This window comes from Mus musculus, chromosome 13, assembly GCF_000001635.26.
Source record: "Mus musculus strain C57BL/6J chromosome 13, GRCm38.p6 C57BL/6J".
NCBI classification, from domain to species: Eukaryota; Metazoa; Chordata; class Mammalia; order Rodentia; family Muridae; genus Mus; species Mus musculus.
Genome location: NC_000079.6, coordinates 70,595,364 through 70,610,648, shown reverse-complemented (window position 1 = coordinate 70,610,648; position 15,285 = coordinate 70,595,364). Strand labels below are relative to the sequence as shown.

The window sequence follows — 15,285 nt, the reverse complement described above, 5'->3', positions numbered from 1 at the left end:
CCTGATAGCTGTGCGTTGCTGTTTACAGGGAAGGTGAAAGTTCTCCTGAAGGAGCTGTGGCTCTGTGTGAACACTGCGCACAGACTCTCCGGGGAGGGCGGCAGACGGATCCCAGGTGAGAGACACTACAGACGCTCCTGAGGCATGAGTGTGACAGCATCTGCTACAGGCTTCTGGTATTTCAGCCTCCAGTGTGTAGCGGAGAGTGGGGACTTGGAAATGTATGAAGGAGTGTGACTCTAAACCCCAGCAGATAACTGTCAGCCTTTGGTAGCAGCTCTCCTCAGAGCACTTGGAGGGGAAACTAAGGCATGCTTGGCAGGTGTATGTGGAAGACCAAGTAATCCTCCTGTCCTACACAATAGCTTCTTTTAAGTCATCTTTATTTTCACACAAGAATGATTCCATCTGAACTTTTCCCCAATCCTGTTAACAAACTGTGGGACTCATGGAAATGGCCCATTTTCCACCTACACTAGATCTAGTCTGAGACTCCATTTCTGCTCAGGACACTGTGCTGGGGACTAGGGACAGAATGCATGGCACACTGTGATTCAGTGAGGATCACATCCGTAGTCGATCTCCTTTGCTTCCAGTTGGCCCAGGGAAGGTTTGTGGGGTTTTGGGGTTTTTTTGTTTTTCTAATTTCTTCTGCATTTAGTTCCAGGAATTCTTGCTTAAGGAAGGCTGCCCCTCTCCTCTCCGCTGCTGACTCTGGTCTGTTTCATGTCAGGGTAGCTCTCCTGCTTCCCAGTGCACTACAGTCCCTTACTCCCCTCTCCTCTGCTCACTCTGCTGTTTCTTCTGTCTCCCCAGTGCATTCCAAGTTAATATTTACTAGACGCTGCCCCAGAGCAGCTCCTGTGTGCCTCAGCCATACTTGTCCTGCCTAGGCACTTCTCTGTTCCAGTCTCACCTCTGAAGAGGTCTTGCTCCTATGTCAAATACCTGGTGACTACAGTGACCCCGTGGGATCCATATTTCTAGGCTAAATCATCATCATCAACTGAAGTTCATGAAACTCAAAGACCCCTCCCCCAAAATTGTATAGTTGCCTGTTTGTCACACCATGCTAGCAGTGTTTGAGGGAGGGAGCACGTGACAAAGATCTCCATCCACAAACTGAGTCAGACAGTTTTATCTTTCTGAACAGTCATCTGAAATCAACCAATGTCAAACCTACCCATAGGCTTTCTATAAAAGGTACATTAGATTGTTGTTGAAGGGAAAGCGACTTCCAGTGTGTTTAGGCAGTAAGGCCTCTGCCCTGCTGCTGTGCTGTGAGCTAGCCCTGGTACCATCCACAACCCTGTCCCAGTCTATGATCACTTTAGAAGTTGACTGGTGACCTTTTTGAAGCCGTCCACTCATTTCAAGTTAATTGTGCTAGTAATGTGACCTGTTATGAGGATGTAATTTGTGCATTTCCTTGGCATTATTAAATATGTAATGCCTGCTTCTCTCCTGTTCAGAAAAACCTGCCAAAGGAAGCAGTGCAGCCCGAGCCTCTGAGCAAGATGAGCTGCTCCCAGTGCAAGGTGGCCCTGCCAGGGCCGCAGACATGCGTTCCTTCTTCTCCAAGCTGTCCATGGAGATGGAGGGTGACTTTTCTTCCTCGGAGAGTGCTGAAGAAGAGCTGCCCAGTGGGGCAAGCCCCAGCACTGAGCATGCTTTTTGTGAGGAGAGGCATTCTGAAGTCTCAGGGCAGAGGCCTGATGATGGCAACAGGACCAACGTCTATGACCACGAACACTTTTTTGATGATGATCTTCAAGCTGCAATTGACTTCTTCAAACTTCCCCCTCCTCTTCTGTCTCCAGTGCCCTCACCCCCTCCGATGGCATCAGGCTCTTTACCTTCTTCCCTGGCACCTGTGAGTTGACTTTCTGAATTTTAATTCCATTTTGATGTGTTTGTCCTTTGTCCAGGGTATTTTAAAGGTATTAGGGTACTCAGGAAAACTGTTCATTTTAGCCAGTTTTACTCTGAAGTAACAAGGGAAGAAAAAGCTGTGCCAGGATCCTTTGGATCAATGTATGCGGTGTGATTTTCTTCCCTTTGCCTTAGAGCTGCATTCTATTTGTCTTTAATTACAGTTCGTATGTACAAAGATGGCATTTATTTATATTGCTAGTGCATAGCATGAGATAAACATGGAGAGGATGAAGCATACTCTTGCAAACATGGCATGTTTCCAGAGACAGAAAAATCTCCATGTCTAACATTGCTGACCCTCCACCCAGGAGCATTTCAGCCTTGGGTATATCTTCAAACGTTTACATGCTATTTGTTCCCCTGAGGAGACTTGGCCTGCACTTCTATTCCAGACACCTAGTCAGGTACTGTGGGTACAACGGTGATGGACGATATAGAGCTGGGCTGGTGTATGAAAGTAGACCCCAGCATAGAGCTCCTCTGCTTAGAGAGAGCTCTGCTGGCCTGCAGGTCACACTCTGCCTCAGATTACAGAGCTGAGAGGCTGGTGGAAAGAGAGGAGCCCTTGAAAGAAAACTGTGAGGAGCGAGCGGTTTCAGGAGAGAAGCCGCTCTATAGCAGTATTCAACCCAAGGCTGACATGGCTTGGGGGAACTTTTGTGGGCTCTTTCTGGAAGGGCCATGCGAGTCTTCTAGGGAACTCCACAGTATTATTAGGGAGGTGGGGAATCCTTGGCTCTAAAGGCGAGGGCTGTGGCGGATTTTCATGAGAAAGTGTCTGTTGAGTCACAGTATGAGTAGGAAAGGACCACAGTTCAGAAGGAGGAGGGATGCTGCTCAGGACTGGGTCCTAATACCTGGGTACAGGTGGTGCCACTGGGGCCCTAGGCTGGTCCAGTTTTAAAAAAATGACTTAGGGAATGGTACTTGATAGCATTTTTACTGTGGTCTTTAGGGGAAATAGACTCAAAGTAGTTGCAAAATAGCTAATGTGAAATGAGTGGCAGAGCCCCACTTGTAGTTCTCTGAATACCCATCGATTTTCATACTGATTTCTTACCTATGCTTTGTCTCATCTAAAATAAGACATGCTACCTACACATGATGCCTACCATGGGGATGAGCAGGGTATAGACACTTAGACTCTGTGACTGTGTAAAGCAGAGCCATGTAGCTGTGGCGGCATTCAGTAAGAATAAGGAAAAGGTGGGGATCCAGTCAGCATCCTTGGCCGCTACAGAGAAAGACAGGTAGAGGAATGCGGGGGAGCGCTGAGAGAGCTGTCCTGACTTCAAGCATTGGTGATTGAGGGTTTTACATGTGGACGATTAGGTTCCAGCCCTTGAGCTCACCCTTCCCATATGCATATAAAGGACAGGGTTTGATGACGTAAGAGAGAGGCAGTTAACCCAGATGGGAGCCACTAGTTGAGCATGTGGGAGGGGTTTTGGAGCAGAGGTGACTTGCCACTGTCTGGAGAAGTATTTCTGGTTCTATGCAGTCCTCAGAATAATAACATGGCTCAGGGGTTAGCCTTGGCTTGAGTCTCACAAGGAGAGGAACCAGAGGGCGATGGAGCCAGAAGCCAGCAAACCTCAGTGTACAGTTTCCTCTTTCACAGAGCCCAAGGCTAGGAACACATGAGAGCTGAAAGGACAGACCCAGCCTGGGTGCTCTGTAGACTGGGACTGGGAGGGCCTTGGTTATCGGACCTGGCATCTTAAGAATTGGTAGAGCAAGCACCACCCCAGAGCCTGGCCCAGCCCTCACAGGTGTGGTGTTGAGTAAATGTGCTTAGTTGTGCTGACAGTGACTATGTGCTTTGTGTGACTTTAAGGAATCCTTCTTTGGAGAGTTCACGGATTCCAGCGATAGTGACTCTGTCCCACCGAGAGACTCTATGGAATCAGCTTTGGAAGATTACACAGCAGAGTCACGGGCTTATTTTGACTTGCTTGAAAAAATTAAAAGGAGTGACCAATACGTGAAAAAGCCTGGGTCACTGGAAGCCACCCAGGCTGTAAACAGTCTGACACCTCTTGGATTTGTTACTGGAAGAACAGCACTGGGAGAACCCTCAGCCGCAGCTTCTCTAGCTCAGGGAAGGCACTGGACTGAATCATCTGAATTTGTGAGGGACAGAGGAGACTCTGTAGAAGAGGCAGAAAGAATGGTGGAGGCCAGGGAGGTGGATAAGTCTGTGCAAGTTGGGAAAGGGCTGCTGAAGCATAACAGAAAACTGTGGCTAGAGATGGCATCCAGAGGCCCAGCACGAAAGAAGGAAGCTGGAGCTGGGGAGTCAGAGATTTGTTTTTCTTCCCTTGGCAAGAGGACCTTCAGTGAACTCATAGAATCTGAAGGAAAAACCCTGTCGTCAAAAGCTTTGTGTCCATCCCAGTCAGAATTTTCTAAACGGACACTCACTGATGGATCTGCTTCCAAGTCACCCTGTGTGACTGGTTCTGGCCGTTTTCAGAGAAGGGAAAGAGATGTGCGGGAGTCCACTCCCCAGTCAGGCATATGTGCAGCTGCAGCAGGTCGTGGCCATTCGGCTAGGCTTCCCTCTTCTTCCTCTGCTACCTCGGTACCAGTGTCGGTCTGCAGTAACCACCAGACTCCATGGCCAGGGTGTGTCAGTGTAGGCACTCCAGCAGAAGGAACCTGCACAGAACAAAAGTCACCAACTAGAACTTTAAACACATTTCTTCTGCGGTCTGAGCCAACAGCATGTTTCCCAAAAGAAAATGACCCAGAAAACAGCTTGTCTACTTTGAGTCCAAAGTCAAAATTAGGAACATCTACCTTTAGTGACTGGAAAAGCAGGGGCCTGGAATCTTTCAGCACTTTAAAAAGCACAGCGAAGGGACACTCGCTTCCCCAGTCAGTATTTCCGAAGCCAACAGGAGGTGGACAGTGTAAAGGCCGAGGGCCAGGCGCTACACTCATACTGCCTAAGTCAGACTGGACCTCACTGGCACGTTCGCAGGCTGGCTTCACCAGAAGGAGCTCTGGCTCTGCTGACAGTACCTCATGGCACCGCAGTGATGTCCTAAGGCGAGGTAGTGGGGGTAGCCCCAGAGCTTCCTCAGAGTACCAGCAAAGGACCAGGCTCCAGCTAGAGAAAGCCACACCGGCCTCACAGAACAGCAGCCTAACAGCTATGCATGGACCTTCTGGAGAAAGTACCATCCCTCCAGAATCTAATGCAGCTGCTGCTTTGCTGCCAAACCAAGTGTCAGTCATAACAAAGCAGGCAAGACCAAGGAGGGTGCTGGGTAGCAGCCTGGAACCCTGGCAGCCACATGGGAACACACTGAGCCCTGCTGTAAATGGTGGCAAGGAGACAGGTCTTATGCCATCAGTATCAGCCTGTGTTGGAGATGGAGACCCCATAGCACAGGTCCCAGAGCAGATAGCTGATAAAGAAACCCCTTCTCCAGAAGTATCTGTGTCTTGGCGAAACCCCATTTGTGATTCTCCAAGCGACTCCTTGCTTGCAGAGAACTTTAGTTGCTCCACAGATCGTAAGTTACCGTTCTCCTCTGAAGACAACATCTTCCAATGTGCTATGAATGAACACTTGCAGCAGAAGCCCACGAAGTCTCCCCAAACCACACAGTCAGGTGCCAGTAGGCTGGAGGCTGGGGAGCTGCTTCCGTCTGGGGTGACATCGGGAGTCTTCCCTGCTGAGCAGGTGCCCCATGGACCTCATCACCAGGCAGACACTGAAGCCCCTGTAGTTGCCAGAGAGTCTCATAGTGCTCCACAGAATGCCAGTGCACCTCCCGTAGTGCCCAGCAGGGGTCCTCTCAGAGCTCGTGTGCCCACAGTCCCTGTTTGCCCTTCAAGCCTCAGCCGTGCAGAAGAGGAGACACAAGGGACCTCCCAAAGTAGTCTTCCTGGGGCTTCCTACTGCTACACAGGTATCAGAGAGCGGGGAGAGGAAGACACCGAAGTAGAGGATGAAGCTGTTAGTTGCAGTGAGGGAGAGCATGAGGCTGAAGCTGTGATGGGGCGCAGACAACAGGAGCAAGCGGAAGACTCACATAGACCTTTGGGAGACCCAGAGGCTGGGGTGGGTGAGGCAGGACACCCCTCAGATGTAGGTGATCTGACCTCCGCACTTGAAGAATGTAACCTAAGCACCCTTCTTTACATAGACAAGCTTTCTACATCAGAGGTGGTTATGGTTCTTGAAAGTTGTCAGTTAGGAGATTATAGTTCGAGGGTCTCTGCTTCAGAATGTGCGAGCAAAGGAAGCCTGAGTGAAGAAATGAACACAGAGTTAAGGCAAAGTGAAATCTCCAGAAAGAAGTGTGGGAAGAGGCTCTGGGAAGAAAAGCTACTTAGAGCCTCGGAAGAGTGGGCTGAGTCAGAGGGGGATGACTCTTGTGGTAGGACCTCATGCCAGCATGCTCAGTGTCCTCTGGAAGTGCCATCTGACGTTCTCACCAAGACCGGGGAAGAACTCGATACAAACCCTGTGGACTGTGGTGGGACGGATACCGAGCATGCATTGCTTGAAAGTACGCATCACAGCCAGGCAGCCGAAGATCTGACAGAAGATGCTCTGCCTGAGGAAACGTCCAGCCCCATGCCCCACACTGCTGAGTTGCCTGACCCATCAGCTGTGGATGGTGGGGGCAGCTCCCCACTCAGTAGCAGGTCTGACCCTGAGCACATTCAGAGCAGCTATGAGGATGAGCCTAATTCTGGGGAGTGCCTCAGCATTGGGGAAGAGGGCCTAGCAGAACCTGGGGAGCTGTTGACCCTGAGTTCTGACTCTTCAACCCCACCAAGGTTAGAGCAAAGTTCTGATTGTGTGGCAGAGACGGCGTTTCGGTACCAGATCTCCGCAGTGACCTCCGAGGTTATAAGTGTACTTATAAATAAGGATCAAGACCTTGTGATTGAAAAGGGAGACAACTGGACTATCATCAGTGGTGTGGCCATCTCCCCTGGCATGGAACAAGTAGTTCTATGTGACACTCTTGGGGATGCTGCTTCCTCCCAGGATCAGGGAGGCCTAGATGACGGTTCTATGGAGAAGTCCCCTGAAGCCAGCCCTTCTGGCCCTCTACCTCAAGAGCCTCCATGTGGTGGTGATCTCTCTGGTGCCCAGGAGGATATTTCCAGCAATGGTCAGAGTGCCAACTTTGATAAGAGTCGTCTTCGGAACAGACCTGTAAAACCTAGCATCTGGATCCGTTCTCAGATATATGACCAGACACTTGAGACCGAGAAAGTTGCATCTGATCACACATATTATAACTGGAAATTAGAGCCACTTGGTAAAAATAAGCCTCGATCAAAGATTTCCAACAAAGATCAAGCAAGCAAGCTAGCTAAGACACTAGTACTCAACAGAGGGGAAGTGCATCTGAATGAAGTCCCTCAGCCAGCCTCAGGGGAAGGAACTAATATAAAACTGCCAAGAAGCCAAGCTCAGCCCATCATGGCAGGCACAGATAGGTCCACCCCCACCAACTGTTCTCCTGACACTCTGAGCAAGATCCGGCAAGAAGTGGGGCCACCACTGCCTCCCTTGCTCCCCCCACTAATAGCCACGCCTCCAAGGTCATCACAGACACTGTCTCCTCTGGTACCAAACTCTGGTCCGTCCTCAAGGTCCTCACCTGCTGGCCATGTTTCCCCCCTGTGTGAAGTTCCAGGGCCTCCTGTGTTGTCTCCATGGCCTGAGGAACTCCAGCAGGCCTCCCCTCTGGATCCCTCTCCGTCCCCATCCACAGCAGCAGCTAGTGGAAGGATAGTGTCCTCTCCGTTGCAGTTCTGTGCTGCTACACCAAAGCATGCACTTCCTGTGCCTGGCCGACTCCCATCCTGCGCACCAGGCCATGCTGCTGTGAGCGGGCCGCAGCAGGAGAATTCTGTAAAAATCCTTGACACCATGTACCCAGAGTTATCTGCCAGAGCCCGGACCCTCAGCCTCCTCAAAGGGAACATGCAGCTCTCCCGAGGCTCCACTGTGGATGGAAAGGTGTTACCAGGGCGGGTCAGTGCTCTCCTAGGACTCAAAGCTATAACCTCAACATCAACTGCATTTGTCCTAACGGGGGGCAGCTCTGGTGCTGACGGTAGCCAAGGTAAGTCACAAGACTCGGGTGTCCAGCAGGATGCAGGTGGGAAAAGAACACTAGCAGTATCCATGCTGAGGAGTGCTAAAAGACTGCGCCTGGACAACAAGTCCCCAGAACCAGACACCAGGGAGGTCACTGGGGAAGGAGTCCCCGAGGACCCCCAAGGAGGAAGCCCACTGGCTGAAGTCGTGCCAGCTGAGGAAGAGCAAGCTGATGTCCCAGTCTGCAGTGCAGCTTCACTTCTGCGTGTAAACCCAAGGGAGATGGCAGAGTCATATAACATAGCCATAACTCGGGCTCTGAGGAAGATTGCCGAGTCCTCCTTCGACCTGCTACCTGTCATTCGTAGTCATGTGTATGTGGGAAATATCTCCAAAAAGCCTGTCATGAGAGATCAAGAGAAAGAAGTTGTTTATGAATTTAGCACAACAAACAAGGTAGGTGGCAACTTTTCTTTCTCTCTCTGGATGTGTTAAGCATGAGTGTCTAGCAGGGACTGGCTAGTGCAGATGACACTGAAGATTAGACCCCTCTCAAGATTGAAGCCTGTGTATTTCTAACCTGCATCTGTAGATTAGAAATGCTGAAAGACAGTGGAGGCTTGATGCACAGCACTATGAGGAAACTGTCAGAACAAATTTGCACATTTCCAGGAAGTGCTGGCATTTTAAGTTTAAAGTATACTTCCTTCAGCTTGCCACATTTCCAGCACATGGTAGCCTTTCATTTTTTGAGTAATGGTTCATTCAGTGTCGGGTCATTGTACAGACTGGCTGTGTGGCTCCTGAGGACTCTGTGGCTATGTATGCTAGGCATCACTCAGCTCCTTGCCAGGTAACTGCAGTGCCTGCCAACTCCCCCTTCTGTGTCCAGTGCTACATCCAGGATGTCCTTGTGGAGTGACTGTCCTAGATTGCTGCCTCTCAGCCTAAGAGACTGAAGTGTCTTTGAGAGACTATCTTCTGTGTGAATAGCTTGTCATATTTTCAATGATACAATTCTCTTTCAGGGAAAGGGAAATAACACCTAATTTGGACAATAGAATAAATAAAAATGGAGATACAATTAGCCTGAGCTTAACGTATGTACACAGGTATTTGCACACGTCAATTCTTAGAACAATAGAGAATTTATCTGAATGGTGACCATGTCCTAATAGGCAAGTAGGTGGATTTACAGACTTGCTGTGGTATCTATAGTTTGATCTCAAGAGGTTAGTCATAGGGAGTTCTCTCACCTCTGCTAGCATGCTAGGCAAGTTGTTATCCGTTATTGTGACCTACCTTCTGGTGCTATATAAGCTTTATTTGTCTGATAAATACCAATTTAAGATTGGCTCTTGTATCACTAATAATTGTTTTATCTTTTTCCCAATCTAGCATTTAGGAGAATACTTACTTCGCTCTATTCTCTCAGAGCTAAAGATTCAGAAGACGTCTCTGGACCACAGTTACATCCATGCACTGTGCAGAGTGTATGTGGGCATTTGTCGGCAACTTGGAGACTTGGAAAGAGCTCGCTTGTTCTGTTACAGCCTTCTGAAGGAAGGTGTGTGTGTGCCCAGGGTGCAGCACTGCTGTGTGAGCACCCACTGCTGCAGGCCCACCGTACACTTGCTTCTCTCTCGTTCAGCTGGTTGAATATAAAGTCTCATGAGTTTGAAGCTAGCATGGTCTTAGAGATCCTGTCTTACAAACAAGTTTTGAACTATCGTAAAGATTAAGTAATTCTACATAGCCATACTAGTTTTCAACATACTTTACTTAGAATTACTGACATGGGTGCATGTACTTGGGTTTGTATAGATTGTTTAGACTTAAATTGGCACCAGCATTTGTATAGATTGTTTCCTCTTGCCCACTGTGTATTTTCTCTATTCCTGTGTTGCACACTGTGGGGATCCTTGTACAATGGCTGTCCATATTGCTGTGCCTTTGGCTAAATGGCAGTGACTGTGAGATGGACGTTGTCCCTCACTGATGAGGAGGAGGTAGAGGAGCAGGGCTGTCAAGTCATGAGTATTCATAAACAGGGACAGACAGGAACGCGGCACAGTGCTGCATCAGGGCATCTGTATCAGTCAGCCACACTGCTGCTGCTTACTGATCTGCTCAGTAACCCATCGTGGGGTGCATGCTGTGTGACCATGAAAGGGCTGGAGACTGGTAATGTAGGAACACAAAGGCAGGCAGCAGGGGAGTGTGATTCAGCCACATCTGCTGCATTTCTTGCTGTAGCTCAGTCGTGAACTCACTCAGACTGCATGCCTTTTCTTAGAGGGGATTGTCCGTCCGTGGCTTCATAGATGTCCTTAGTCATTTCCTGTCTCACAGTCTCCTGTTGACTTTGTGCCATGCACCGTGTGGGGCATGTAGAAGTGCCACGGCAGGAAGCAGGCATCAGAACAGGTATACACAGCAACGGTGCATTAAGCTTGAACTCTGGCCTGCACACCCTGTTAATCACAGTGAGAGTGTAACAGAGTTCTAACCGGGTATGCGTTCAGTGCAGATAGGACAAAGGTTTAGAACACAGTAAGTAACTCGGCAAACAATAACTCTTAGTGAGCACCTCATCCCCAGAGGGAGAACCCCAAATCTGTTTGCTGTCACTACAAATCTAGTAGATATGATGGTTTTAGTGTAATCTAGGTATCATGTACTCTCTCCTTCTCGGACATAGTCAGCCTATGATGTATCCTTGGTGCTCTCTGTATGTGGAGTCTGATGGGAATTTCTCGGTTTGTAATGTGTCTTAATATTATAAACAAAAACAGTTTTCCAGTGCAGTTGCTGTGAAGGTTTGTCCTGTCTTAGCGCTCCCACAGGCCCACTCCTAGGTTCTGATCCACATTCCTTACCTGACACATAGAACTTCCAAGTCCTGCCTCAGATTATCTAAATAATCCACTTGTAAAAGTATAGTTCAGTTACTTAACAAGTGGTAATGTCTCTATAGAAATGAATTGAATCGTCTTGTCATAATGTATAGCAAATGGAAAATTCTGAGCCTGAAGAAATTTAGAAGCAAGATGTTTTAACTTCCTGTTCTTTGATGGATGGATCCCTTTGATACCACCTGTTCCTTCTGTGTTTTCTACCTGTATACAAAGTTTAAAATCTAACACTGTGCCAAGCCAGACATGGTAGCTCACTCTTACAGTCTCGGGATTTGGGAGATTGAGGCAGGCGATCGAGACTACAGAATGAGACCTGTCTCAAACAAAAGACAAATTAAAAAGGGACTAAAGATGGAGGGAAAACAGGTTGTGAAACATTGAAGATCAGAGCCCTGTTGGCTGCCTGTGCCTTGTAGGCCCCTGTGAAGTAAAATCACTGCCTCATCTTAGATCAGTTGCCTCGGTGAGACAGATGTAAAGGCTTTTTTCATCCCTCTTTCTTACAGATTTTCCAGAATCTGAGAAGTTGACTCTGTTCATTGCCAACATGTGGCGTGAAGTATTTCTCTCCCAGTCAGCCATTAGTGAAGCGATGCAGCTGGTTGCCAGGCAGCGTGCCAGAGGAGAAGTTCTGAACTGCTTGAGAGCTTTCCTGAGCTGGGAAAAGGTGCACTTTTGGGTTTTGGGGGGTTTGTTTCTTTGTTTGTTTCTTTTCTGCAGTACTTGTAGGATGAGCATAGGTATTGTTATGCAGCTTAGTATTTATTGTATTTCCTTTTGTCCTAGTTCTTCAACATTTCTAAAAAATGATATGTATTTATTTGCTTGCTTATTATTTATTATGCTGTGCCTATACATGCATATGTGCTCACTGTACGTGTGGACATCATAGAACAACCATTGGGTCTGTTCTGTCCTCCCACCCATGGTTCTGGAAATCAAACTGAGTTCATCAGACTTAGTGGCAAGAACCTTTACCTACTGAGCCATCTCACCAGCTTGTTCTTAGGCACTGTAGAGCTATACTTCACAACACGTGATTTAAAGTGTCATATTATCTTAAGTTTATGCATTTTATTTATTGAGTACTCATGACATCCCAGGAAGTATTGCAGACCTCCAAAATGTATGATGTTCATCTGATACACTAACTTATGACCGATGAAATCTGTTGGTCTGTAATCTACAGAGAAAGGGATTGTAAATTCATTGATTTTTGCAAAAGGTCCTTAGGTGAGAAGTTATTCAGTTTGTTCTTTTTACTTTTATCTTTTACTGTATTTTTTCTTTAATCAATGGTTTATTAAAATATTATTCAGATTGATACTTGCTTGGTCATAGATTTCACCTAATAAGAATCTAGTTGACATTAGTAAACCATGAAAGTAGATGCTGAAGTTGCTGTGGAGTTTACATTTATCTTGTTCTTTTCTGTTTTTTATGAGCATGTAATACCTCAAATGTTTTAGAAAATGCTTATAGTTTATATGGCTTATATACACATAAACTATGTGTTTACCATTGTAAATTTAAAGTATTCTTTAAGATAATCTGTATTTGACTTTATGAGAAGGAAGGGAACACAAGTTTTTAATCACCTCTTTAGATATAACCCTGGTTGGGCCTGGGTCCCCACACCTTTAATCCCAGCACTTGGAGGCAGAGGCAGGTGAATCTAAGTTCAAAGACAGCCTGGTCCACATGGCAGTCCCAAGACAGCCATATTACATAGAGAAACCTTCTCTCAAACAAACAAAATACATGTGCCTGTGATACAGCTTGGGAGATGGTGTCGTGGACTCTACTCAGTTGATTCCTTTGCCTGTCTGTGATAGTGGAAATTGGCACACCACTTGCTGGGCCTACAGTGGCTTGAGCTTCATCCTAACGCAAACCAACAGAAGGTGTAGGAGGTGGGCTACTTCATGAGCTCCAGGTGCAGCCATCAGACACCCCAAACCACACATGTCCCTGCTGCCCTTATCCTGAGGGAGCATCCTTAATACAAAATGCTTTTGACTGGAAATTTTGAGATTCAGAGTTGGGTTGCCTTTTGATTTTTGGTCTCCCCCCCCCACCCCACCCCCCCCCCCCCCGCCAAGTTTGAAATACGTGTGTGGACTTTAATATCAAATGCTCCTGATGTGGAACTGTAATGCTCTGAGTCTTGTTCCATTCATAAATTGGGTAAGAGGTAAAAAGTAGGCAGTCCATTGCCCATTGATTAGTGTGTGCTAGAGCACATTCAATAGATTATATCTCCTAAACAAGCAGGCTTTATGAACTTCACTTAGTTATCAATGTTTTAAGTGATGATAAATAATTCATAGCTCAGAAGCACTTCAAACTGCACCTTCAGATGTAACAGGTAGAGTCTTCTTGAGCTTGTAACCTTAGTGCAGTCTCTCTCCTACACATTTTAATTCATCATGCTGATTGATGATACTTACAGTTAAGTGACCTCAGCCTAGACTGGGAATCCCAGTGTCTTGCAAAACCAGTATTCCTGCAGACTCTAGCAGGCTCAGTCCCTTACCAAGGAGCCGCTCGATGTGTTTGAATTTGTTTCTGCATCTTCTCAGCTTACAAAGTTACTGACTTCCCCACGAAGATGTACTCATTTGTGGGAACCTGAGAATCTCTCAGTAGCTTATGCAGACTTCCAAGTTCAGGTTGATCTGAGCCTGTGTTTGCTCCAGGACTTTCTTGCAGTACTGATGGGATGTTGAGTAACTCAGCCTTGTGGGAGTTGCACACAATCCTCTGCAGCCTTGCCTTGGGTCTTTCTCAAGGGAAAGGAGCTTTTCATCAAAAAAAAAAAAAAAAAAAAAAAAAGAAAGAAAAAAAGAAAAGAAAGAAAAGAAAAGAAAGAAAAGAAAAGCAAGGCCTATATGAATGTTCCTAGAAGCAGAACTAGGTACAGTCTAGTGTGTACTCTGTAGAGGTGAGCTGCCCATCAGTCAGTGTGTCCATGTGATTTACTGCTTGGCAGGGAAGAGAAGTGCTTAAACCACTGGCATAGATGGGAACACAAAGCCCGGAATGTTCTCAAAACTGAAGGAAGCTGGGCATTACTCTCTGGCAGATTGATCAACATTTGCAGAAGGCAGAGTTTATAGAATTTTAAGGGTTATTCTATTGTTAAATTGTAACTACATTTTATAACCTTAATCCCTGGTTCCATGTACCAAATGCAGTTAGTACTTCTATCTAGATTGCAGCTCTGCTCTTTCTGTGGTGCTGATTGTGGCTCCAATACTTTTGTTTCTACACTTTCTAGTTCAAACTCGGGCTCTAGTTCAAAGTTACGCATAGCGTAAATGGCAGTCCAGATGTTACTTTTTAAAAATGTGGGTTTTTTTCTTTTCTAGAATGCTCCTATAGATGTTGGAATCGTAGTTTCTAAGCTGCTTTTGACCATACAGCTGTGCCCGAAAACAGAATTTCAGTCAAGTGAGGAGTTTGGCGAAGACCTAAGTGCAAACATATGGGAATACATATTTGCCATTGATCTCCTCTGCTGCCACCAGAGGTGGATCTGGACGCATGACAACATCATAAGGTGAGTAAGTTTGCTGCTCTAGGGAAGGTGGTTAAGGGAAGGTAACCTGCTAACACTAGAGTGTGGGCTGACTAGTCCTGTCTTACCAAGGAGTTTGAAGTACAAATAACTTCATTTTTATAAGAGCTAACAAAAGTAGCCTGAAAATGTCCAAGTCGCTATTACAGGCTTCAGCTCTGTTTTTCTGCATACTGCTGACTGCTTTTCATTGTCCTGTTGATGTCCCCATAGAATAATGGGAGCATGAGGGCCTTCTGTTCCCGTCTGTCCTCTGACACATCCACACAGGCAGCTTAGCGAGTCCAAGCTAACCAAGTGCTGCACTTGTCACCTTCATGCACTGGCAAGTCAGAGCCAGAGGGACAGATGTGTGCAGATTACCCACCAGTGAGCTGCTCTGCATTGGAGAGGGTGGAGCCTGTTGTTGCAGACAGCCATTGGATTTAATTAGTTAAGCTTTCTCTGCTTCTCTGTGCTTCTGCCACCTACCATGCACCATCCCATAAGAGAGTGGAGAAAACTGACCCTTGGATAAAGAAATTACTTTTGAACTCTGGCTGAGAAAGCCTGGTTTAAGACGAGATATGATATTAAACCACTTACCACATGGCTGGTGACTTGTGTCTTTGAAATGCTTGAAGGTTCCTGTGAGAGTCAAGCTATTTGTGCCTGAGAGTCTTGTCCTCCCTACTTTCCTGATTCCAGGACACCTGGATCTCACACTTGAGACCTGAGACTAGGTGCATTTCTAGAATGAGGTCTGTGTCAAGGTGCTTGTCTGTGAGGAGCTC

At 47.0% G+C, this 15,285-nt stretch overlaps 1 protein-coding gene across 3 annotated transcripts in view; it reads left to right on the top strand.

Annotated features, from left to right (window-relative positions):
- Positions 1 to 15,285, top strand: part of Ice1 (interactor of little elongation complex ELL subunit 1) — a 49,152-nt gene that overhangs the window by 27,191 nt on the left and 6,676 nt on the right. The window contains exons 11-16 of one of the 3 annotated variants that reach the window (XR_382437.4): positions 29 to 115; positions 1,473 to 1,873; positions 3,773 to 8,470; positions 9,450 to 9,581; positions 11,439 to 11,599; positions 14,304 to 14,494. Coding sequence is in view for 2 of the 3 variants with exons in the window: in NM_144837.3 (NP_659086.2) it covers positions 29 to 115; positions 1,473 to 1,873; positions 3,773 to 8,470; positions 9,413 to 9,581; positions 11,439 to 11,599; positions 14,304 to 14,494 (5,707 nt within the window). In the remaining variant the exon portion in view is untranslated. Of the gene's footprint in view, positions 1 to 28; positions 1,874 to 3,772; positions 8,471 to 9,412; positions 9,582 to 11,438; positions 11,600 to 14,303; positions 14,495 to 15,285 lie in introns of all 3 variants that reach the window. The other 2 variants (NM_144837.3, XM_030247229.1) reach the window with 2 other exon arrangements.